This window comes from Artibeus jamaicensis, unplaced genomic scaffold (genome assembly GCF_021234435.1).
Source record: "Artibeus jamaicensis isolate MK-2021 breed Jamaican fruit bat unplaced genomic scaffold, CSHL_Jam_final scaffold_1019, whole genome shotgun sequence".
Taxonomy (NCBI): Eukaryota; Metazoa; Chordata; class Mammalia; order Chiroptera; family Phyllostomidae; genus Artibeus; species Artibeus jamaicensis.
In genome coordinates, this window is record NW_026522025.1 from 15,541,421 (window position 1) to 15,566,922 (window position 25,502).

Below are 25,502 nucleotides of genomic sequence, written 5' to 3' on the forward strand. Positions count from 1 at the left end.
AAAGTCAAGTTTATAAAAATGCTTATTATAATGTTAGGCTTTTTTTTAATGACTCAGGATTCTTTTCATGAACATGTATCATTGTACTGTGTGTAGTATAAATAATGCATGAAGCGGTGGCGGGGGTGGGGGCATGCAGCTAGAAAGCTCCAGATTTCTTCTAAACTGACAGTCAGTTTTGTCACATTTATTTCAACTTTCTGGTTTACAAGTATGTTCTGGATGGTTGAAATTGGAAGGAGTCTGACCTCAGATAAATACTAGAATACTGTGTCCTTGTTTAATTTATTTTTCTTTCAAACATAGAAATCATTTCTATTGAAAAAAATAGGTTCTATGTGGTTTTTGTTAATGTTGGGGCACTGCAGATAGACTAAGTTTTAGATATTCTGTGCATCTTTGAGACATTCATCAGGTAATACATAGGTACATAAAAATAATTTCTCCCAACTTCTCAGTTCCCATTGCATTTGAATCGATTAAGGCTGAACTGGAAGAAAGGTAGAGCTTGAAGAATACAAATGTCTTTGATGCTCTTACTACTTGTTGAATTCTTATACAAATAGATTGAATCTTTGGGGGTTTTTTATTAAAGTTTTTTCAGACTAAGGAAGATCTTTTCAGATAGTGTTTCTTATATCAGGCATTTGCCCAAGGGAATGTTTGTTGTTCTTATAAGTAATACTGATATTAGGCAGTTAAACAAGTTGGAAAAAATTAAGAATAGAGGCTTCATGTAAAAAAATGTTTGGTCCACTGGTGAAAGGCTGTGTCCTTTGTAACATCAGCACTTTGGAATTTATTTTAGGAATAACAGTCACATGACCTAAGTTAAGTAGTTTATCTGTGGACTCCACCAATGTAAACCAATGTGGAGGTATAATACAAAGTTTAACCTATAAGACTAGTAGCCATTAGAGGTGGGGATTTAGGGAAGGGAGATAATAAAATAATTTAATGAGTGCACATGATACATTGTAAACTGAATTAAACTTTTCAGTGTTTGAAATAATGTAAGGTACTTTTTAGTAATTTTACAGTAGTATGTTATTTTATGACAAAACACTAATACTGGCTTTAACTCTGAAACATATTTACTTACACAAAGCACCAGACTCCCTACACCTAATAATTTATTTTTGAGACTTTTTTCCCTAGGAGACAGCCTAACGATGGGCCTTAGTAATTAACAAAAAGGAATAAGATGATTATTTGTTCCCAAAGAACAAGGTAAAAAGAAGTCAAATAAAACAAAGAAGTCAAATTAAAGCAAGGAAAAATTAAAAGTTTGTTTAAAAATACAGTGTATATGTTGGAAAGGAATTGGAATAAGAAGGGAGAAACAGTTCATCCACATTATCTTATGTGGGAGGAGGAAATGGCAAGGCTTTGATAATAATGACAAAAAATGGAGGACCAGGTAAGCTACGTAACACAACACTCATAATTTGGTCGGCATACGCACGTGAGCTTGATATTTTTTTAAGTTTGTAAAAGAGGGTGAGTAGTTATGAATTAAGCATAGTTACTTGACAATATTTGCATCTAATAAGAATTATATTATGATTAGGACAGTAGTATACAAACTGGTTCTGTGAGGTTTTTAAGGATATTTCTGCATATAAGAGAGAAGGAAAGTATAATGTCATCTGTAGGAATACGTAATTATTGACTAAGTGTTTCAGAAGGTTGCTAGGTGAACTGAAAAGTTTTTGGAGCATTTTCCATTAAAAACTCAGAAGGGGTAATGATTGGGACAAAAAAAGCTACAATTAAATTAGTAGTTCTCAAACTGTGCAAGTCCCTCATCCAGTACTAAAATGTCCTACTAAAATTATGTCATGTTTTCTTAATTTCTAAAAGAAATTAATGTAATATACTTCTCTAAATGTTTTTATTTTATAAGTCATTCTAAAACTTTGATAAATTTCTTAACTCTTTTGTACTATGCTGTAGGATGATACCTGATTTAGCAATTAAATATTTATTTTATGTTTAATATCAATATTTTATTATGTTCCTCAGAGGGTACAGTGACTTCTAAGTGCTTTGCCATCTGACCTGACTCGGTATGCACTCATCATAGTAAACATAGGCTCCCTTCGAGTATTCTTTGAGGCAGGATATCTACTGTTTTTGAGGCTGTGACTTACAGGAGGCTTAGAGTTCAGTAAAAAGCACAGGCGTTGAAATGAGCAGGCCCAGGATTCAATTTCCATCCTTGTCATCTACCGGCTCTGTGACTTTAAAGAAGCTACTTAACTCTCTTGAGCCTCAGGTTTTTCTTTTTGTTCTTCATAGGATTATTTGAAGATTAAATGAAATAATGTATATGAAGTGCTTGAGCATAGTACAGTATTTGGCACATAATAAGCACTCAAAAAATGATTCTTATTCTAAAACTTATGGGAGGTGACAAGAACCTGGAGCATTTAGCATTTCCTTATCCCTCATAGTCAACAAATCAGTGTCTGTATCGCCTTGTTTCATTTATTGATTCACTATTTACTGGAGTGAAATGGAAGAGTATGTGCATCTATTAATAAAACTTTTAACAATTTAAATGGACTTTTAATGTTAAATAACTCATTTGTTTATTAGCAAACAGCACTTTTGCAAACTTATGTGCATGTCTGGCAATGGCTAGGTGTGGGGCTAGATATATATGCCCAACATTTGCAGTCTGCTATTACAAGGCTTAACCTATTGAGTACAGTAGTATTCGCCAACTATTAGGCTAAAAATAGAGTAGCTTACACACCAGTTACCTACTAGGTTATTTTTAATGTCTTCATAAGAGTGCTGTATGCAATTTTAATACATTTTGCTTTTATATTTTATCTTTGGGTTATTTCATGTAAGTTATCATGTAGTTATCTAAGTTAAGGACAGTTACCTATATATTGGAATAAATTTTCATGGATATTCTAATAGAGGAATAATATTTGCATGCAGCTTTATTTTCATTAGACTATATATTCAGATGACTACATGTTTCACATGACTTTATATTCTTCTTGAGGATCACAGGGATTTAAATATCAGTCAAATGATTGAGAATTATGAACTCTTTCACACAAAAGATCATTTTATTTTGATGTAACCATTTATTCTTTACAACTCAAGTTTCATGTTTAGAAGATTACAGTCCTTTTTATTTAAATGCTGTACATTGTTTAAAGCTATATACTCCTATCTCCCAATTTTGCATTTGTAACTATGTTTAGAGATAAGACAAGGTAAAAAATAATCCTTTACATCTTTTAGAAAAGATTGGGAGTGGGGGGTGGTTATGAGTAAGCAAGAATTTCAGAAAAACAAATAATAGTTGTTGTATATAGTCTTTTCGGGGTACTTTTATATGACTTACAGCCAGCTTCAAATAATGTACATTATATTACTATTAATAAGATACACTTAATTTGATTTACCAAATTTTTAAAAATGTTCTTTACCAGGAGGTTCAGCAACATCAGATGACCATGAATTTGATCCATCAGCTGACATGCTGGTTCATGATTTCGATGATGAACGAACATTAGAAGAAGAAGAAATGATGGAAGGAGAAACAAACTTCAGTTCTGAAATAGAGGATCTTGCAAGGGTAAATAACAATAAGAACTTGAAGATGAAGCATTTATAACTTTTTTGTGGAGAGAGGAAACACTTGAAATTTTGGTTCTTTCTCTCTCTCTGGGGGAAAAGGGGATGCTATAAATATAGCTGTGAAAAAATTCTGTGTGATCATAGGTAGGATGTTTAAAGTTTGAAGTAGAAGGCATTTCTTTTTTGAAAGAAGTAACTTTATTATGTAAAATAGAATTCAAGTAGTTACTTTGGTAAAACATCACAGGTATTATATGAAAAAGAAATCCTAACATTCTTCTTATACTCTTTCTGTCCTCTCCCAATTACTGCACCTTTTATTTTTATTCCCCTTTATAGCCAAAATTTGAGTTGTCATCTTCATTTCCCATTTTATGCTATTAAGTGCTATAGATTGTCTCTGCCCCTTCCTATCACAGTGACCAGTGCTTTTATTATGATATCTATTGGTCAGTTTTCTCTTTATTGCCAGTGGTGTTTGACCCAATTTATCACTCCCTTCTTGTACTGAAATTCTGGAGTATCCTACTGTCCAGTTTTTCCTGTCTGTTCCTACTCATTACCCTCTGCAGACTCATCTTCCTTTACCCAGGGTTTAAATTTGGAATTTCTCGGTTGTTAGTTCTAGACTTTCTTTTCTTCTCTCTCTAAATCAGTGCTTCTCAAAATGTAGTACGAGGGTTAGCTGCTTCACAATCATTCTTGGACTTAGTAAGAAATGCAGATTCCTTTGCCTGTCCCCAGGCATACCAATGCAGAATGTCATAGGTGGGGGGAGTGAAGTGTCATTTAAGGACGCACGTGAAATCTGAAGGTTATTAAACTAATAGGTGCACTATTCTTATAGTGTCTGTAGGCTCAGTACCTTAGTTTATTTTTCTAGCATTAACTTATGCTCTGTTCCAGTTTTGTTTATCTAACCACTTTTTGACATTTCTGCTTGTGTATTTCTATATAATAGACTTCTTTAAATTTTAAATTTCCAAAACAGAACCACTGATTGATGTTTTTATCTACCTGTTCCTTCCCTGTCTTCCCCTTAGTCAAAAATGGTACTACTATTCACCTTGTTGCCTAACTCAGAAACCATTCCTGATACCCTCTCATTCCTGATACCCATTCCTAAGTAGGCTATTATTTCTGTCTATAAATATATCTCTTATCTAACTCTTCATCTCTGCTGCCATACTGTAGCCTGGGTCACCGTCATTTCTAGCTGAGACTATTACCATAAATTTCTAATTGGTTTCTCTATTTTTCCTTTTGCAACTCTTTTCTCTAACATATTTGCACAGTAGCCACAATGATTTTTTCAAAATATTAATTAGTTTATGTCAGCCTCCAGTTTAAAACTTTTCAGTGGCTTCCTGTTACACCCGAAGAAAATCTAAACTCGTTGACCTGGCCAGCCTGGTCACCTACATGATATGGTCCTTCATCTGTGCATTCACACTGCCCCTGTCATGCTCCTCCACAGCCACACAAGCTGCTTTTGTTCGTTGATGTGCTGATTTCTTCCTGGTTCAAGGCTTTTCAGTTCATTCTTACTAGCTAGTATATCCTTTTTTTCCCCCCAAGATTATATTTATTTATTTTGAGAGAGAGAAGACAGGAGGGAGAAAGAAAGGGGGAGAAATAATCAGTGTGTGGTTGCCTCTCGCATGCCCCCACTGGGGACCCAGCCTGCAACCCAGGCATGTGCTCTGACTGGGAATCCAGTCGGCGACCCTTTGGTTCACAGGCGGGCACTCAATCCACTGAGCCACACCAGCCAGGGCAGTATGTGCTTTCTGAACCTGGCTCCTTATCCTTCTAAGTCTGGACTTAATGTTGCCTCCTCAGAATGACCTTTAAGTTCCCTAATTAGTTTTTTTAACCACTGTACCTAATTCAGTGTTTTCTTTATACCTAACACAATTTATAATTGTTTAATTTATTGTCTGTATCCTCCTTTAGTTCCAGGAGAGGATGGACCATATGTGTTTCATTCACCAATGTATTTCATGGTACTTAGTAAGAATTGTCACTCAGAGTTTTGAATGAGTGGATAAATCAGTCTGATCTGCTCTAATTAAAATTATTCTATGTATGATCTGCTGTACTCCATGATAAAAAGAACATATGAAATCGTAAGTGATAGTGCCAGTCTTTAAGGATTTGGAGTACATAATATCATGGGAAAAATGAATTCTTATATTTTTAATATAGTAATGAAGACTAATCTTTGTGTTAGACTTCTAGTACAGAACTTTTTAAAGTGTATCTTTAAAGAGCTAGAAAAGAAGTCCTATTTAATATTTAGTGAAATCTGGTCAGATGGTCCCATTTGGATCATTTAGTGGTTAAAGTTTGGTTAATACACAATCCCAAAGCAACTCAATATTTTATTATTTTAAGCCAGAGAACAGAATTGATCTTAGTGACAGTGATGTATGTGGTCAGGTACCACTTAATAACAGATATGTTCTGAGAAATGTATTGTTAGACAACTGCATCACTGTGTAAACATTGCTGAGTGCATTTACAGAAACCTAAATGGTATATGTAACCTTACACACCTAGGCTGTGTGGCATACCACCATCATACATATGGCCCATTGTTGACCAAAATATTGTGATTATAGTTATTATGAAAACTTCTCAAGAGTAGGTTAAAAAGCACATGAAGAACCTGGAGTCAGAACTATAGAAGGGGCTGGAAAACTGTTTAAAAGGCAGATAATTTGCTTGGATAATTCAGAACCTACATGATGTTCAAAGGAAATGAATGATTTAAAAATCAGTCACTTCATATATTCATGAAATGGAAAAGCAATTATTTTCAATTATTTGCCTACATATACAGACATTTCTGTCACTTTAGATATATTTTACTATTTCCGAATAACCCATCCTTGGGGTGAATGGAGGAAAATCTTATATTTTGTATCTTTTCATATTCTACATTACCTAAGTAATTGAGTAATTAGAAAATAATCAAGTATAGGTTATAATATAGATTATAAGATGGAATGATTATTGTCTATTTCAGAAAATGGGCTATTGCATTTAATTAGTACAAAGATACTAATGGGCTTTGCTAAAATTTTGAGCATGTGATTATCTTTTGTTTCTTTTTTAATCTGTCTCCTTCCCTATTTCTTAATAGCTGGCCAAAATTTACTTACAAATGTCTGTTTCTTGGGGGAAAAATAATTTAAGTACAATTAATATATAGGGAACATAGAAAGAAGAGAAAGACAAGGGAACCAGTCTTTTATTATTTGTTTCAACAAGATAGTCTTACACCTTCTTAGATACTTCTAACTTTTCCCACAATAATTAAGGCTTAGGTTTATGTAGCAATTACCAGTGCTTTCATCTGTAACCTATAGCTAAGCTAGTTCAGGGCCATAATTATACTCTTCAGGTATGAACCAAACCAAACTGGTATTTGCTTTTTACTTAAAAAATAAGCAAGATTTTGTCCTGATTTGCTTTTATAGAAGTGAGACATAGTTATATCAGGAATTGGTAAAGTGGTTTTTACCTGGCATTTTTGTTGCATGAACTGGACTTTTGATGCAGTTGGGACAGGATTCTGACAGTTGATTTATTCACAAGTAATCAGTAACTGCATAGTCTGTGGTTTGAAGTTCATTCAATTTGATTTCTAACATTTTCAATGAAAACTAACTTTTCATAGAATAAGCTTTGATATATATTGTTATATTTGCTTGCATGAAGCTTACCAGTATAAAAGGTATTTTATTTTTTAATTTTATTTTTTTAAAAGATTTTATTTATTTATTTTTCTTTAGAGGGGAAGGGAAGGAGAGAGAGAGAGAGAAATACCAATGTATGGTTGCCTCCTGTCTGTCCCCTGATGGGAACTGGCCTGCAACCCAGGCATGTGCCCTGACTGGGAATCGAACCGCAATACTTTGGTTTGCAGGCCCACACTCAATCCACTGAGCTAAGCCAGCCAGGGCTAAAAGGTATTTTAATTATATAAGTTTAGCATTTAAATACTTTAATTGAATTAGATATGCAGATCAGAATTTATTGTGGTGATCCATAGTCAATAGACTTATTTGCTAGGAATGGCAGTATACATGTTTAACATTTAATTCTTACACATACTCTTAAAACTCATAGTTCTCAGGGGAATGTCTAGGCCTCAGGGACTCCAGTGCCACCAAAACATGTTTTCTGTTTCTGCTTTTCTACATGGTAATACCTTTTTACAGAACAGCTCTCTCATATGCTGTCAGTTCTTAGGTCTTCCAGATTTACTGCTTCATACGGTTTGTGTTTGTAATTGCTGTTGGTAAAAACCTTGAAACTATAGCCATACTTCGGGTCATGTGACCATTCCATATCTGTGGTTAGGGAATGAAGTTATTTCAGTTGGGTTAGATGCTATGTGATCTCGGAGGTGAGCATTTAGTAAAATACATGCTTGAAATGGAGAAAATATTCCTGGAAAAAAGAGTATAAAAGTAGAAAGGATTGGAAACAGACAACAGTAAATAATTCTTACATGGTAGGCCTTTCTAAGTCTTTAGTGCTTCAGTTAGCACATAGTAGGAATGCTATTACTTAAATTTGAAAGTGAGGGATTCCTCAGCAAAATGGATTTTGGTTTTTATTAAAGTTTTAGCCCAGTGCTGCAAGATCTTCACTTTATACCTTAGATGAAGTAAGATACTTCTACTACTACTGCCAAACTCTAAACATTGTATTCCATAGTGGGTCATAATTGTTAGTAATTAACTTGTTTCTTCTGACCGTTGCTTACTAAATTGATATTGGGTGGCAGAGGTTAAGATAACAGAAACATAATACTACTATATACTTTACTACTATTATATACATAATACTACTAATACTACTAATACTACATAATACTACTACTTGTTACATTAAGCAAGCATTGCCTGTTCTTGATGGAATACACAAGCATTGTTTTGTTCTCATATGACAGAACCCATCTAAAACTAACTTTGAGAATAAACATTTAAGATGTAAAACTTTTAGAACTTTATTGTTTTTATTATGTTTTGTAAGTCATATGAATGTGTATCTGGGTCCAAAGAATGTCTAGAACCAGAGATTCAGTGTCACTAGGACCTCTTGGTCACTCTTAACTCATGGTTAAATTCTGTAGATTTCTTCTGCAAAGTCTCTTGAGTTTTTACCACAACCAGTCATTTAGTTTAGATTCTGATTATTCTATATGCGACTTACGGCAGTAGTTTCCAACTTAGCTTAGTCTCCTTGACATACTAAACTTCTCTCTGCCTAAGTCCATCTCGAACATTTTGTTGTATGTATGATTTTCCTTAAGCTTTGCCATAGTGTCAGTCACTGCTCAACAGCTACTCTCAAACCAAGTCAAAAGTAGAATAGGACAGATTTTTTTTAGAAACTAAGTAAAACTAGAGAAAATAGTTTAAAATACCTGTCCTAACTTACTTTTTTTAAAGCTATTACAGATAACCGTCAGCAACAATCACGGTAACCTACTTACTCATTTTTGTTTCTGTACTTCTGTAGTTTTTTTCTGGCTTGATTGACTTTTTTTATCTGCCAGTTCTATTACTGTTTTTTCAAATTAAAGCAGTTCTCCAAATGTACTGTGATCATCCACTTTTGACTCCTCTGTTCTCTGCCTAGTCAATATTGGAGGTATTGGTAAATTTTTCTTAAGAGAAATCTTTAGAAAGTGAGTCACACTTCTCAAATATGTGTCCAGGAGGGAAAAATCATATCCTGACCTTGGATGTCAGTCAGATAGTCCACATTCCTGATAGTGATTTAAAACAATAAAAACGTCTTCCCATGCAGCTAATATGATACCTATTCTTTTGACATGCAGATGTCAACTGAGCTAGATGTCAGGTGTCAATGATAAGCTTTATTAAAGATAATGATTAAGCTTTATTACCTCCTATTGGAAAGGCTGATTTGCAGGTATTTTATCTTAGAACTATGAGGTAAGTGGTTCTTAACACGGAGGCAGTATCTCTTATTACTTACAACAAAAATTCAGTTACTTGGGCCCCACCTCGCTTTTACTAGATCAGAAAACTATAGGGTGGGATTCAACCATCTATTCTAATATGCCCTCAACGTGATTCCACTGCCCATAAATAAGATGAACCAAAGGGTAGAGAGCCTAAGGACATTTACCATCAGTGTAAGTAGGTTATAAAATAATAGTAGAGGTAATACTAATTTATATTAGGATAATTTTAAAGACTAAATATAAAACAACTCTTAATGAATTCTTAAGGTCCCTGTAAATGTAAGTTTTGAACTTAAAGTGTTTTTCCTGGTTTGGCCCTTACTCATACTAGTGACTTCAGTGGCTCTAGTTCATAGTAGTGACTTCAGTTGTTAAACCTGCTTCTAACTTGTGGCACAGAATGAGTTTATGGAAAGTATGAAATAGGATTAGAAGGTCTGGGTACTATGGTCAAGTCTCTGTCAGTGCATGATGTTTCTCTCTGCCTGGTTTTCTGAATGTTTATGAGTATGAGTAGTGAACACTCGCATCTGGTACTTTTAAAGATCTAATAAGATTGTGTAATGCTCTCACTGTGCTTTTATTTCTCTCCCTGAAATATCTGGCATATAGGAGGATGCTTTAAGGCAGCTATTTGTTATTGCATGCAAAACCACTCTTTTCTTCATTTTTTTCTAATTCTACTTTTTTCCTGATTTTGAAGTTCTGTTTTACTTCTCAGATCTTGACTCCTAATACCCAAAATTCTGCCTTTTGTACCAGATCCTTGGTACATGGACCCGATCTTGCATGGACTAGATCCTTGAACACCTCACACATTATGCTGTTTTTGCACTTTGAGAATCACAATCCGAGATGTCAGTTAAGTGTGCCAGGTGATCATTCAGCTGGGGTGGTAATACCTTATCTGACATGGTTACCACTTTTCAGGCTGTGGCTGTTGCAGGTCATTAGGGCTTTCAGAATCATTTCTCTTTCAGAAACAGATTCACAAGCAGACTTACAACTAGAACATCTGTTTATGTTAAAAAGCATTTCTTCCTATTTCTCTAAGAAAACTTAAAAAAATTATAGTGTAGTTGCTTGCACATGTATTCTGAATGATGGGAGTTAATTTGTTGTAGTGTCTTAAGTGTCATCAAGCCATATCATCCAGTTCAATATACCTACCCATCCTGAACCAGTTTGTTTAACACATGGGCCAGACTTATTTCTGCTCATGAATAAGACAACAGGACTGCTGGGGAAAGACAAAACATGTCTTGTTTCATGAATATCCTTTTGCTAGTTTCTAAACTAACTCTGTTAAGATTTTCGTGTGAGTGTGTGTGTGAGTGTGTGTGTGTGTGTGTGTGTATGTAATATGTTCAAGCAATGGGTCAAATTCTTTTTATAATCAGAATTTTTTCATGTTTCCCTGATACTTCATGTCAGTAATCATATTGGTTACTTATTAGAGTGAGTACCTTATGCAGGAAGCTGATTTCATTTCAGTACATATGGGTATTTCATTTCATCCTCGGTATTTTTTGTGGCGTTTGGGGGAGGTTTCTGGCTGAGGCAGCATGGTATACTGATAAACATATGGACTTTTGGAATTAGACTTGAAATCTGTCTATACTCGTAACTTAGGTGATTTTTGGAGAAATGGCTTAATCTGTCAGCCTCAGTCTTCTCATCTGTAAAATGGAGATAAAATAAAAATTTTGTAAGGTGAATAGTAAAGATTACATAAGATGGTTTTTATATGTAATTATATTATAGATAACCCTAGAAAGGAATATATGGCTAATGTATTCTGTATCATTCCTATACTATATCATTGCTGTTTTAATGTATTTGGGCTGGGTGGGTTATGAATTTCATCTCCCTTTCTGGGTTTGTTAATTTAGTTTATAGTCTGTTTATTTTTTAATTATTTTATTGCCCCATTCCCAAATTATGTATGGTACTCTTAAGTGTGAGCATCCATATGTAGTATTAACGGATGGTGTACATTAACTGAAATGATTACACAAAAGAATAGTTCTAAATCAGTGTCCCTTTTTATTATAATTAAATTTTTTTGTTGTTGGCAATTTGAATTGGTCAGTCCCATAGAAATTCTTAAAAGACTAAAATTTTCTTAGCTCTCAGAATTATTTTTAGTTTTACTTTTTTATGATTTGAGAATTCTGCATACAGGTCTAAGAGCATTCTTCTGTATTGAATGAATGAATACTCTGTAGAGTGGTGAAGTGTAGCAATTGATATATTACTTATTCAGAAATTAACTTTTTATTTTGGTCTATTCAGGAAGGCGACATGCCAATTCATGAACTTCTCAGCCTTTATGGTTATGACAGTACTAGTCGACTACCTGAAGATGATGAGGAGGAGGAAGAAGAGGAAGAAGAGGGTGAAGATGATGAAGATGCTGATAATGATGATAACAGTGGCTGTAGTGGAGAAAATAAAGTAAGCTTATACACATATATCTTTAAGATTATAGTCTTTATTATTGGAGTTATAATTTTTGATATATTCATTTTGACTGCTTATTTTTATAATCTCATTATTTGTTCTGATTTTAAAACATTTAGTCCTGGTTGGTGTGGCTCAGTGGTTGAGCTTCAGCCTATGAACTGAAAGGTTGCTGGTTCAATTCCCGGTCAGGGCACATGCCTGGGTTGTGAGCCAGGCCCCCAGATGTGTAAATGTTTCTCTCCCTCTCTTTTTACTTCCCTCCCCTCTCTCTCAAAATAAATAAATAAAACCTTAAAAAAATAAATAAAAAATAAGGTCATATGATTTAAAAATGCATTTAAATGTTAAGAGTTAAAATACAAAAACAAAAAAACTGGCTGGTGTGGCCCAGTGCATTGAGCACCGGACTGCGAATCAAAGGGTCACCGGTTTGATTCCTAGGCAGGGCACTTGCCTGGGTTGCCAGCCAGGTCCCCAGTAGGGGGCACAGGAGAGGCAACCACACACTGATGTTTCTGTCTCTTTTTCCCTCCCACCCCCTCTATAAATAAAAATAAAAATCTTTTAAAAAATATTTTTTAAAAAAGAATTAAGATACAGAAACACAAGTCCTCTATAATCCACTCCTAAGAGGTTTCATCTGTGACATTCAGGTTTCTTTTAAATGCCTATTCTAAATAAAATATACCAACTTTTTAAAAGCACTTTATTTTTAAGTAATAGAGGCTAATTGGCAGTTTTGTATTCATTTTTCTTATGTGTCTTGAAAAAATTTTAGATTTACAGAAGAAGTTCTAATATGATACAGAGATTTTCTGTGTACTCTTCACCCAAAACTTTTTCTTATGTTAACATCTTATGTAACCATGGTGTATTTATCAAAATTAAGAAATCAACACAAAACCATACTATTTAATTGAACAAGTCAGCTTTCATCAATTTTTCCATGAATGCGCTTTCTCGGTTCCAGCATTCAACCCAGGACACCATGCTGCAGTTAGTGTATTTTAGTCTTCTAGTTATATTCAGAATACTATGGTTTTTTATCTCCAACCTTTTTTTTTTTCTTTTTTACATCTTAAAGCAATTTATGATTCCACAGGAAGAAAATATAAAGGATTCATCAGGTCAGGAGGATGAAACTCAGTCATCCAATGATGATCCATCACAATCTGTTGCTTCTCAAGATGCGCAGGAAATAATCCGCCCACGTCGATGTAAATATTTTGACACAAGTGAGTGTTACTGGTTGTTATAGTTGGGATATAATTTTACTATTTAATATATGGCCTAAAATTCTAGAATTTGTTTTTGACTGCTCTGTTTGAATTCATTTACTCTGAAATCTCACTCAACAGTAATGGGATTTTGTTCTAGGTTATTAGCTTAGCAATGCTGGGCCCTGTTCATGAATATACTACAGTAATTATTGTGTCACTTTACTACTTGGTTTTGAGTGTATTTTTTTTGTTTGTTTTGTTTTACTCCTAACCCTTTCTTAAATTTAGTTTGTTCCATGGTCATCTTTTTTTTCCTCTCCTAGTCTTTTCCTTTGTTTTCATTTTCTACTTTCTTTACCTCTTAGCCCTTTTTAGATGTATTCATAAGCATTGCTTTCTCTAGTTAACACCTCCTAGTTCTGAAGAAGTTGTTGACTCGAGATAGGAATATGTTATACAGAGAAAGAACTCTACTGGTTTTTCTACAGTTATGATCTAGTCAGAGATGACCAGTACTTGGGACAACATATAATGTATTTGTCTGCTCCACGGTGTTTCATTCTAAATAGTATCTTTACTCTAGAAGTCAGCACTTTGATAAAAAGTCAGTGATTAGTGTTACTAAATTTTGGGCCTAAATTTCTGTACTTTAAAAGGAAGAAAAACACTTGAAGAACAATAACCTTTTGTGAACTGTAATGTGATTAAACATTCCTACTGCTTTATATGAGTGGTTTCTGTTACACATTTAGTTTAGAAGTGAATGTAGTACTGCTAATAATTTTATTGAGTGTTTGGCTAAGATATTGTTCAATTGAAAAGTGTGTCAGTGCAAGAAGAGATTAATTACGGAAATAATTTGTATAGGGAAATGTAGTATTAATACCTTAATTAGTTAACAGAGCAGATCCTTTGACAAAGTGGCATGCTAAGTGACTGCCTCTTGAAACAGTATTCAGTCTGGTATTTCAGTTGTGATGTATGCATGGAAGCTAGACATACACTGCCTGTCTTAGTTTCTCCAGGGGAAGAAATAACTTCTATGTGTAATGTTACCCTATTGAACTTTGGATACCATTTTAGAGTTGAGAAGATGCTGAGAATCTAATAGTTTTCAAATTCCTTACTCCTTTCTGTAAATACATTCTTATTCCAGAATGTAAACACACAGCAGCTTGCCTGCTCTGAACAAAGCAGGGGTTGGGGAGAATGGAGGGTTTTATACATACCATCCCTTCACATGCTTCCCCCACCAAAGTGATGCTATAAAGTTCTCAGGGTTTCAAGGAGCACTGCTTGGAAACCACTGTTTTATCCAGATTCTCATTGTATAAAGAAGACATTGAGATCCTAAAGTTTTTGTAGAAAATCATTTCATGAGGATATAGTTTTCAAAGATTAGGATTGTCCTAGAAAGTTCATAAACTTTTTTTTGGTTTGTTTTTTGTTTTTATAATTGATTGAGTATTATTTGATAAGAAATAGCTTGGCCTAACTCTGTAAATACCTTTGGGCATATTTGCATATTTTGATGGTAGATGTAAAAATAAAGTACAGATACATAGATGCAGACAGGATAAGCAATCATTTTATAGTAGTATTGTCTTGCTTATTCTAGATAGTGAAATAGAAGAAGAATCTGAAGAAGATGAAGATTATATTCCATCTGAAGACTGGAAAAAGGTAGTTAGAGCTATATTTTTCAAAAACTTAGATAAATATTTAAAAAGCCAAGAGTAATTTTTTATTTTTATTTTTTACTAACTGCATATATGTTGATAAAATTGAGGTAAGCCCTTTTGTGACATTTAAATGTTGGGTAGATGTTCAGATTTCCCCTAAAATATTCAGGTGTTTATCCTTTTATAAACTAAAATCATGATATAGAAAGAATTGGGCTTTGTTGAGCAAGCTGGCATTCAAAACAAGATTAGAAATCCAAATTTCTGAACTAGTGCTAAACTAGAGTTCTGTTGAAATATAGAAAATATTACATGTGACTTTTAAAAACATATATATATATATATATATATATATATATACTTTGAAAAAACAACTGTGGAGTCTTACTGGTATTAAGTAAAGTCTGTTTAATAATTTAGATTACAAATTTTTCCATCCTATATTAATGTTGATATTTACAACTCCAAATATAATGTGTGAAGAGATGGATTTGGGCTTCTCTAAAACTGCATAATTAAATAAGTTAATTTCTAAATTGAATCTAAAGATAATATATTGAATCATAAGTTTTAAATTACAGAATTGTATAACATTGTCTAACCAGACAATTAAATCAAATTAATTATAAGCTGTTGCAAAGTCCTTGACTTAGTGAAAATGTCGTAAAATTATTTGGAGCAAATAACTTATGTAGCAGAAATAATGTCATTTTTGTTAGATCACCTGATTTTCCTCTTAAAAACTCCATTGAGTTTTTTTGTTGTTCTTTTCCCTACATTTGATTTTAAATTTTATGCGTAAACAATCATTTTCTTGAAAGCAGAATAGCCCAGAACGTGAAACTGAATGCACTTTCTGCATTTGTCATGATTATTTGATTATTGGGTTGGCCAAAAAGTCCATTTAGTTTTTTCCGTAAAATAAAAGACACATTTTTCACTTTAATCAATAACCTAATTGATTTGGATATTTTTAGTATGTCAGCTATCTCCTGCACGGTATAACATTGATTATCCTTAATTGGTGTCTCTATTTAATCAACTTCAACTAGTCTACCCAACTGAGGAGCATCGTCCAGCGAGAACTCTCCAGCACAAAACTTGGCAAACTACTTTTGACACGCACAGTCATAGCACTTTCTCCATACACTGCACGTCTTTTTTTTTTGCATTTTAGTTGCATTTTACCCTTCTTGAAATATAGTGTGCTGAAAATGTGTATTTTCTTTTATCTTCAATATTAAAATGGCACAAAAATTCATCATCTTTGATAAGTTTTTTAAAAAATGCATGTTGATATGACAGCTGTCACAATACAATGTAACAAAATTATTTTGAATGAAGTTAAAGACAACTAAGCGCTACTAGAGCCATCTTAACAGAAAAAACTAAACAAACTTTTTGGCCAACCCAACATTTAGTTAATACTTTGGAGCTTTTCCTATTTTGGGGGTTAGGGGGAACAGTTAAAGATGTTTGGAGCAAACCTAAAAAAGAGCTGAATCCCTTGCTGATTAAAAGAAGAGAATGTTATATTTAGAGTTTCTATTAGGAAGAATGGATTATTTAAATGAACTTGGACTGGCCTACCGAGGATTTTGAGCTTCAACCAGATTGATCTGTTATAGGGTTTCCAATGTTTGGAAGAGAGAGACATCAGTTTAGGTTAGAATGGTAAGGGAAGGTTAGCCTAGTATGGTATGTGTTAATTAATTTAAGAGTGATGAATAACAAGGATCACATAAGTACTATTTGTGTGACCGATTTGGGGAAATGTTTTTAATTCCGTTTTTTTCTGATTTTTATGCCATGTAGAAATTAAAATGATAAAATCTAGAAAAATCTAGATAAAAATCTAGAAACTTTGAGTCATCTTAGACTTATTTTCCCACGCACACTCAATTTTATATAGCTTTTCTGTAACATAAATAAACTGTTTATGTATCCAGAGTGTTCAATATAGTATTTAATTAGATTTTCTTTTTTAAATAAAAGAACTAAAAGCTCAGAGTAGGGAGAACAGGGGGAAGTGAGATCTTTGCTGGGCAGTGTTGCTTCCTCATCAATAGTATATAATAAAACAGGCCATGGTAAATTCAGATTGTTTTATTTCACTCTGATTTTGTTGCAGTAAAAATTTCTCTAAATTCATAGATCATTTAAGGCTTGTAAGATAAAATCAAATTATTATAGAAATTGGGGTAGAAGAAACAGCCTTGAAATCAAATCTCTGTTCAAGTCATAGCTCCAGAGCTAACAATTCCTAACTTCAGTGAGGTGACAGTAACTGGAGAGAAGAACTTTTCAATCCTAATAGTTATTTAACTTACTAGACAGATTTGTACCTTCCCTCCCTAAGTCTTCCATTTAAAAATGCAGTAAATTTTTTCTTAATGTTTAGCCACTGGGCAAAAGAGAGTCTGGTCCCTATGTGTTATAAAAATCTCATTAGTGGTGATCTCTAATTCTTTTTGACCAGCCATTTTCCCCTAATCTGTGATTTGTCTATGTAAATTTGATTACCAGATTTCTTAAAGTAAGATTTAATTATCTTTTGAGGGTTACTTTTTCATTTTGTATTGTTAATGAAAGTCGGGCACTAACTTGCTCATCCATTTGGCCTCTACTGAGCTTTATACAAACCCTTTTTTGTTACTTCCTTTATCTTTAAAGCTCTCGTTCTGAGACTTGTGTGTGTCATAATCAGCTGGACAGCTTGTTAAAACACTAATTGCTGAGTCCCATCTCCAGAGTTTCTTCTTCAGTAGGTTTGGGATAGGACCTGAGTATTTGCATGGCTATCATTCCAGGTGACACTAATGCTGTTGTTCTAGGGACCATAGTTTGGAGTGTAGAGACTCTGAAAAACACCTGAATTTGAATGTTCTTTAGTGTTCACCTTGATCTTACTAACTGAATAGTAAGAATTCATCTTTTCTCCATATTTTGAAGTTAAGTTTGAATCCTTTGTGGTATTGCTTATCACCCCATTATTATTACTAATAGTTTCATCCAATCATATCCAAGCTCCTATTATTAACTCATTCATCCTCACAATACTTCTGAGGTAGTTAATTGTTGCATCTGTATTGTATGACAGAGAAACGAGGAACAGTTTGCCCAAGAAGGTGGTAATACTAGAAACTGGATATAAAATCTGTTATTAGATATAACTAATGTTTTTTTTTAATTTTTTATTTATTGATTTGAGTGGGAGAGAGAAGAGAGAAACATTGATTTGGTGTTCCACTTATTGATGCTCCATTGGTTGATTGTTGTGTGTGCCCTGACCTGGATTGAACCTGCAACCCTTGCGCATCAGGATGACGCTCCAACCAACTGAGCTACCTGGCCAGGGCCCTTACTAATGTTTTATGTTATTTTTAAAATAGGAGATTATGGTGGGCTCCATGTTTCAAGCAGAGATTCCTGTTGGCATTTGTAGATACAAAGAAAATGAAAAAGGTGGGTTTTTAGTAAAGTTAATAGCTGAATTCATGCTTTTGAAGTGACAAACTCTTGTTTTATAGCGGGATAAGAACATGACAGTTTGTTACCCTACTGAATTATGAAAGAGGGCCTACATTATTTCTACGAGAAGAAAACTGTTTTCTGTTTTTCCAGGTTTGTTCATTAAGTCTAGTGAAAAAAATGACTTCTTATCTTGGTATTAAATAAGTGACTTAAAATACCCCAACTTTTTATTTCTTTTTCCCCCCATATTTTAAATACTCTGAATATACCCTTTCATGGCCTGTATAATTTAAATTTTAAAATTTATGTCAGTGGAAGCTGTTGGACAGATCTAAAAAAATCTTGAGTAACCGATATAAAAAAGCTTATTTGCTTCTGAAATGTGATGTTACTTATTAAAATTGATTACTTTGATACTTGTATATTTAAAATAATTTGGGAACACAACTTCTATACTTAAATTTTACATGTTTTTTTTTATCATTTTATCTTAAGTCCTGAGGTAAGTCATAAATACTTAAATTTTCAATAACAAAATACTTGAGGACTTTTTTTTTTAGTCTTTTTCAGATTACTCACTTTAGGTGAGTTCTAGAAAGAATGTTGTGGATGTATATGTGTTTTCAGTGAGTTCATACACAGTGTGACATCACTCAGTGCTAGAAATCTTTCATTTCTTTTATTTCAAATTTTCTTCTCAACATTTCAGCTTACATATGCAGATCCTTTTGGAGTTGTAGAAGCCTTTTGTTGTTTTGTTTTCTTGTTAACATTCCCTCCAGAAATTTACTTTATATTATAAGTGTGCAGCTGCTTTCAGGGCAAGCAGCAGATCAGAGGCAATTAAGGGACTGCCACAGGCTGATAAATTCTAGTGGCAGTACATGTGTTTTAACATACCAGTAATTGCTTTCACTCACTTTCAGCTAAGTTCCTGCAACATACAGGAACATTGAAGGTATCAATATGGAGTGACCTAGTTACATAATAAAGTTCTGTGCATATGTTTTGTGAATACATTGTGATTACATGCAAAAATAAGTGATCCATTCACTTTTGTATTGAGTTTTTGTAATTGAATTTTCAGTGTTATGTTTTACTTCTGTTATATAATGGTCAGTATATGTTTACCATTGACTTCTTTCTAAATAAAGAACTGAAAGTTAGACATTTATTCTATTTTATTAAATTTCTTTGTAGGTGGGAAGGAAAACATCTCAGTTTTATGTGGCAAGTTAATATGGCTAAAGATAGCTTAATTACCTATTAATATGTTTTATCTTTTATTTTAACATGTTTTATTGTCAGATATTGTCAGATATTGTTGGAAATCATAATCTGGTTTTCAATTTTTTAAATTTTGGTTTAATGTTCTTTAGTTTTAACATTGTACAATGTTAAACATTTTTAACATTTTAACATTTAACAATGTTAGAAAGCAAGTATACTTATTTTTATTCAGACAGCCATGGTTAATCAAGTTTTCTCACTTTGAGAATTTAAGTCTCTTAGATTCTGTAAAGATCAGACTAGTTTTAGTAGGGTGATACTGTCTTGGAAAGCTCTGTGGTATATGGCCTGTCCTCAGCTTTGTAGTTATAGGAATTCAAACTTTGTTGTGATACCCAGAATTTGCTTCCATGTCAGGTACCCTGCGCATACAAACCAAATCTGAAGCTTATATAAACCACAGTTAGAAATAAAGCTGCCAAAGGGATAGTGCTAATTTATGCATTTTTTCCTTTAACAATTACAGGATATTTTTTATTGTTTGGTGAGCACATTCAAAAGTGAAAGCATTTGGTTTGATAAAAGTTTCCATAAAACTAAAATATCCTGATATCTCTTTACTTTAGGAATTGACAGATGCATTAGAATTTTTTTATTGATATAAGGAAACCCTATTGAGTATTTGGAGAGACTGATGAATTTTTGTCTCTGTGACATCTGATTTCTATTTTATTAGGCTCTGTGCAGATTATATATTCATCACTTATCATTCCAAACAACTACATAAATCAGATTTATTAGTTACAGTCACATTCAAGGCATATTCCATTGAACCTTTATCTATTTTGGTTACAAAATTTCAATGACATATTAATATTTTCTTAAATTTATGGAAATTACCATTTATTCTCAGCACACTGTATTATAATCATTTATTCATCCTTGTATCCATAATACCTAGGATGATCTTTATCACATAGGCACTTAGTAAAATTTGGTGGCTGGTTATTAGATGGGTGCAGAATAGTGTTGGCACAACTGATAAAGAATCAGTGATCTTGGATCAGCATTTGGCATTTGACTTTGGACGTGTTACTTAATTTTTTTCTCATCTATAAAATAGCAATAATAGAGCGTTTATTTATAGAACCTATTGTGAGTATATGTGACGATTTTATGTGTAGCACTTCGAACTATAGTGTCTGGCACACAGTAACTGCTCAGTAAGTGGCATTAATATTCAGTGGATGGCTAATCTTGTCTGTTATATTTAGGGTTTTTTCCCATATTTTCAGAAAGCATCAATTTATGTTCTTTTGCTTGCAAGTGATAAAAACCCAGTTCATTTTAGCTTTAGCAAAAAAAGAATTGACCTGATTGCTTTATTGGAAAGTTCTTTCTTCAAATATAACTAGATCCAGGAGTTCTTATAATATAAGTTGTGTCTCCCCCCGCTCCCCTTTCTTCTTCTGTTGTCAGACAAGCTAAGATGGCTACTGGGAGCTCTTGGCTTATACTTTACACTGTCTTTATAGCCAGAGAACCAGCAAAAATGAGAACTTCCCCATCCCCCTTTGCTCCAGCAAAAGTCTAGAGAGAATCTCTGTTGACTCATCTTGAGTTATATATTCAGCCAGAAGTAATTACTGTGACCAGAGAGGTGAGCGAGTAATTTGGCTTGCCCTGGCTCACTCATGCATTCTTGGTGTTCCTGGGATGGGGACTATCAGTTCCACTCAGCATATAGGAAGGGTTTCATTCCCAAAGATGAAAAGCATGATTTTTCCAAGTTATGTGTGTTTTATTGTCATTTTCATGCACTGGACTGATCAGACACTGCAACTTGGTGATAAGACTAAATAATTTGAATGCTGTGCTGGTATACATCCTACAGTGCACAGGATCAAACCCCCCCTTCCCTCCATCACTAAGAATTATCCAGCCAAAATGTCAGTTGTGCCAAGATTGAGAACCCAGGACTAATTTAATTGAGAATTAGATGGGCTACTTAAGAAAAAAGAAAGGCAAGGTTCAGGGTTTTCCGAGTTAAATTTTCATGCTTGGTGACATAAATTTTAAAGTAATTAAGTGTTGGTTGGGAATTATGAAGCATTGAATAGCAAAGGACTGTGTAAATTGTTTGTAATGAGCATTTGACAAATTGAGTTACTGAAAACTGAACATATATACTACTCTTAATGGATAATAATACTGTCGAAACATTTTATTTAACTTGTACAGATTTCCCTTGCTATCCAAAAGTGAAGGGTTCCTATAAAACCTTTTGTAAGCCAAAACAGCACAAAGAAGCAATTAATCGTGTTTTTTTCCTTTATCTGAGAGCATTGCATTCCAAGACCACCTCCACAGTAAAACCATAGTTGTACCAAAACCTGTATATACTTTTTTCTTACACATATATGTACCTATGGTAAACTTTAATTTATAAATTAGTCACAGTAGGATATTAACAGCAACAATAATAAAACAATTATAATAATATACTGTAATAAAATTTTTTTGTGAATCTGGTGTCTTGAAATATCTTAATTACTGTACTGTACTCACCCTTTTTGTGATGATGTGAGAGGACACAGTGTCTGTATAATGAGATGAAGTGAGGTAAATTATGCAGAGATCTTCATACCACATTTGAGAGTGGAAACCACGGAGCCAAACTGCTTATAAGGGGGAACTATTGTATCATATGGAAAATTTTTTGAGCATTTTCAGATGCCAAAAATAAGCTACCAAATCATGCCAAATAACACATAAAACCTAAAGTAACATTGACATATAGTAAAACAGGAATGGTATGAGGTTTTTTTGTTATCTCAGGACACATCTTGCCAATGAATGCACAAAATAAATAGCGATGTATCACAAATACAGACAGTTCAAGGTATGGCAGCTTGATGCTGGGATGGGGAGTGTAGTTCCCAGGGCAGAAGCTTGGTGGCGCTACTCAAGCATTCTGGCTCTATAAAGGCTCACTTCAAAATGAGTGCCAAATGCCATTTTAACTTCTTGCCTTTTTTCATAAAAGTGAAAATTATTGTCAGATATTTCTTGATTAGCAAAAAAACAGGTACTAATATAGGTCTTTAATAAAAGTGAAGTTGTGTAACTGGAAAAACTCAGTTAGACAACTTAAAATTCATGCCATTAATCATAGTAAGACCTTTTAAGATTGTGGGAATTTCTGTTGTAAACCTTATTACAACATAATGCTGATTATGGATTAGCATTTTCATCCTCACAATATATTGATTAGATAGAACCTTAAAGGCATAAAAAAGGAATAACACTTTTTTAAAAACTGGAGGTTAATAAATACACATTTTTTCATTGGGAATTAATTTCCCAGATTACTTATGGTTTTGTTGTACTTGTTTCTCAGCTTTCTACATTAGTTACCTCCACTCACACATGTGTATAATAAGCTTTATTAAATTATTTTGCAACTCATTTTACTTATCCACGAAGCTTAATTTGATTACTTAAAATGCCCATAGGAAGCACTTCCCCACCTAACCTGTATTAATACAGTGGGTGAGCTCTTACCTACTGAACTCTTTTACTTAATTACAAGATACAATCATGTAAATTATATCTTCTAGTAATATAAGGTAGATATATTTGTGGTTGCTTTTTAAGTTTTCAGTATCTAGGCTTGGCAATTCATTTGAAATGAAATAATTTCAGATGTCATTACATTTCAATTATTGTAATCTTTCAAAATCTATCATGTTTATGTCACTTTAATTAGAATAAAGTATTTTGTCCTTTGTTGCTATTAAAGAGTTTTTTTCCCTTTATATTATATTTATAAATGTTATTTTTCCTCAATATTTTAGTGTGGATTTCTTCTGAATTTCTGATCTCTTGGCATTTAGTCATTCTACAATAGACTTAATATCAATTGTGTTGCCTGTTTTATTTCAATCATAGTTAAAAGGCATTTTATTTAGAATGTAAACTTAACTGGAAAATAATTTGGTCTCTTTCTGGAAAGGCAGCATGGTTTAGTCTCTGTGAAAGACTAAATGCTAATTGTTCTCGCAGCATGATCATTTTTTAGTATGTTACAATTGCATAAAACAAAGTGTCAATAGTCTCAGGCTACCGTATCACAATTCTAGGGGTCTGTCTGGCTTGTCATTTGCACCATCTAGGGATACTTGTGTACTCAGCTTAAATAAGGCTATCTCTGTATCCTGTGGTCACCTGGGACTTCCAGAATGATTGCAGTAGTTTGTGCTGGTTTCATAGGCTTCATATGGGGGTATAACTGGAATAACACTAGGGACTCAGGGACCTACTCTTTATCTTTTTCTTCCTGAGTCAGGGTTTCCTTGTAAGGTCTTGTCCACCCTCTCCCTGTCACTCCAAGAATCTAAGTAGTCTGCTCCCTTCAGGGGACAAAGACTGAGCAGAGAACAGAAATGAATAGCAGGATATCCAAAGTCACTTTATCATGGGTGTTTTAGTGTATTTACAATTTAGAGTTTCATCAGGATTCTACCAGTAGATTTAAAAAGGAATTAGATTTACGAAGGAAAAGTTTTTAGGGTTTATCCTTTGAACTGTATTTAAAGATTATACATTTTGGGAAATTGAAAGGTTGGAGTATTTAAAAATTATGCACGTGGTGAATGAGGCAGGTGATTTACATATAGGAAATATTTAATTAGCTCTTAATTTCTTTTTCATAACAAAACCAACTTTAGGCTGTCAGTTATCTTTTGTGTCTTAGTGTCAAAGTCTTTATCCAGCTGGCTCTTGCATATTGGCATGTAAATGATAATGTCTCATCCATCTCTAAAAATCAACAAACAAAACCAAAAACTTTCTTCAACTGTAGTTTCTATGTATTTATTTTTAATGTTTAATTAATTTATTTTTATCCTCACCCAAGGACATGCTCATTGATTCTAGAGAGAGGGGAAGGGAAGGAGGGGGAAGCATTGATGTGAGAAACATTGAAGGGTTGCCCCCATTACACTCCCCAACCTGGGTCAAACCCACAACGTAGCAAACCCACAATGTAGTTGTGTACCCCAATGGAAAAGGGAATCCACGACCTTTCGGTTTACCTGACCACCCTCCAACCAGTTGGTCCTCCAGCCACACTGGCCAGGACCAACTATAGTTTCTCTACAGCAACTGCCCTATTCTTCCTCACAAACAATCTTTCCAAGAGTTTTTGACTTTATTGCTTCACTTTTCATTTACTTTTCAGTCTTTTCCAGTATGTCTTCAGCTTCTATCTCTACACAGAATGTTCTTGAAATAATCTCTCACATTGTTAGTAAATTCAGCATATCTTTTTTCAGTGTTCCACCTGGCCACTTGACAGCATTTACCCACTTACTACTCCTTGGAACATTTTCTTCCTTTAGCTGCTGTGGTGCCACACTTTTGATATTTTATCTTGTGATTGACTGTATTTTCTTAATTTTGTCTTTGTTTTCATCTTCTGTCATTTAGAATTCCGCAGAGCTTTCTCTTAGGTTCTCCTTTTGCTTTTTAAAGTTTGATGTAATTTAGGCTTTAATCTTATTATAATGAAAATTATGATGATGTAACTGAAATGACTTAAAATGACTTGTTTTTTTTAAATTATTTATATTCATTATAATACAGTTGCAAACTCCACAGAAAAATATAAAGAACAAAAAAATTGCTGCAAGAAATAAGCAGTGATAACATTTGGGTTAGATATCCCTTTTCAAAAATGTTAAATATCCATTGAATCTTAAAATGTTTTACAATTTGTTTTAAAGTATTTTAAATCCTTATACCCTACATGAT

At 33.5% G+C, this 25,502-nt stretch overlaps 1 protein-coding gene across 16 annotated transcripts in view; it reads left to right on the forward strand.

The window, feature by feature from the left end:
- The window catches only part of MIER1 (MIER1 transcriptional regulator), a 58,538-nt gene that overhangs the window by 16,445 nt on the left and 16,591 nt on the right, over positions 1-25,502 (forward strand). For 9 of the 16 annotated variants that reach the window (XM_037164884.2, XM_037164877.2, XM_053655445.1 and 6 more), the window contains 5 exons: positions 3,459-3,604; positions 11,912-12,073; positions 13,167-13,317; positions 14,921-14,985; positions 18,377-18,449. In XM_037164884.2, coding sequence (XP_037020779.1) covers positions 3,459-3,604; positions 11,912-12,073; positions 13,167-13,317; positions 14,921-14,985; positions 18,377-18,449 — 597 coding nt within the window. The remainder of the gene's footprint in view (positions 1-3,458; positions 3,605-11,911; positions 12,074-13,166; positions 13,318-14,920; positions 14,986-18,376; positions 18,450-25,502) is intronic. The other 7 variants (XM_053655449.1, XM_037164885.2, XM_037164876.2 and 4 more) reach the window with 2 other exon arrangements.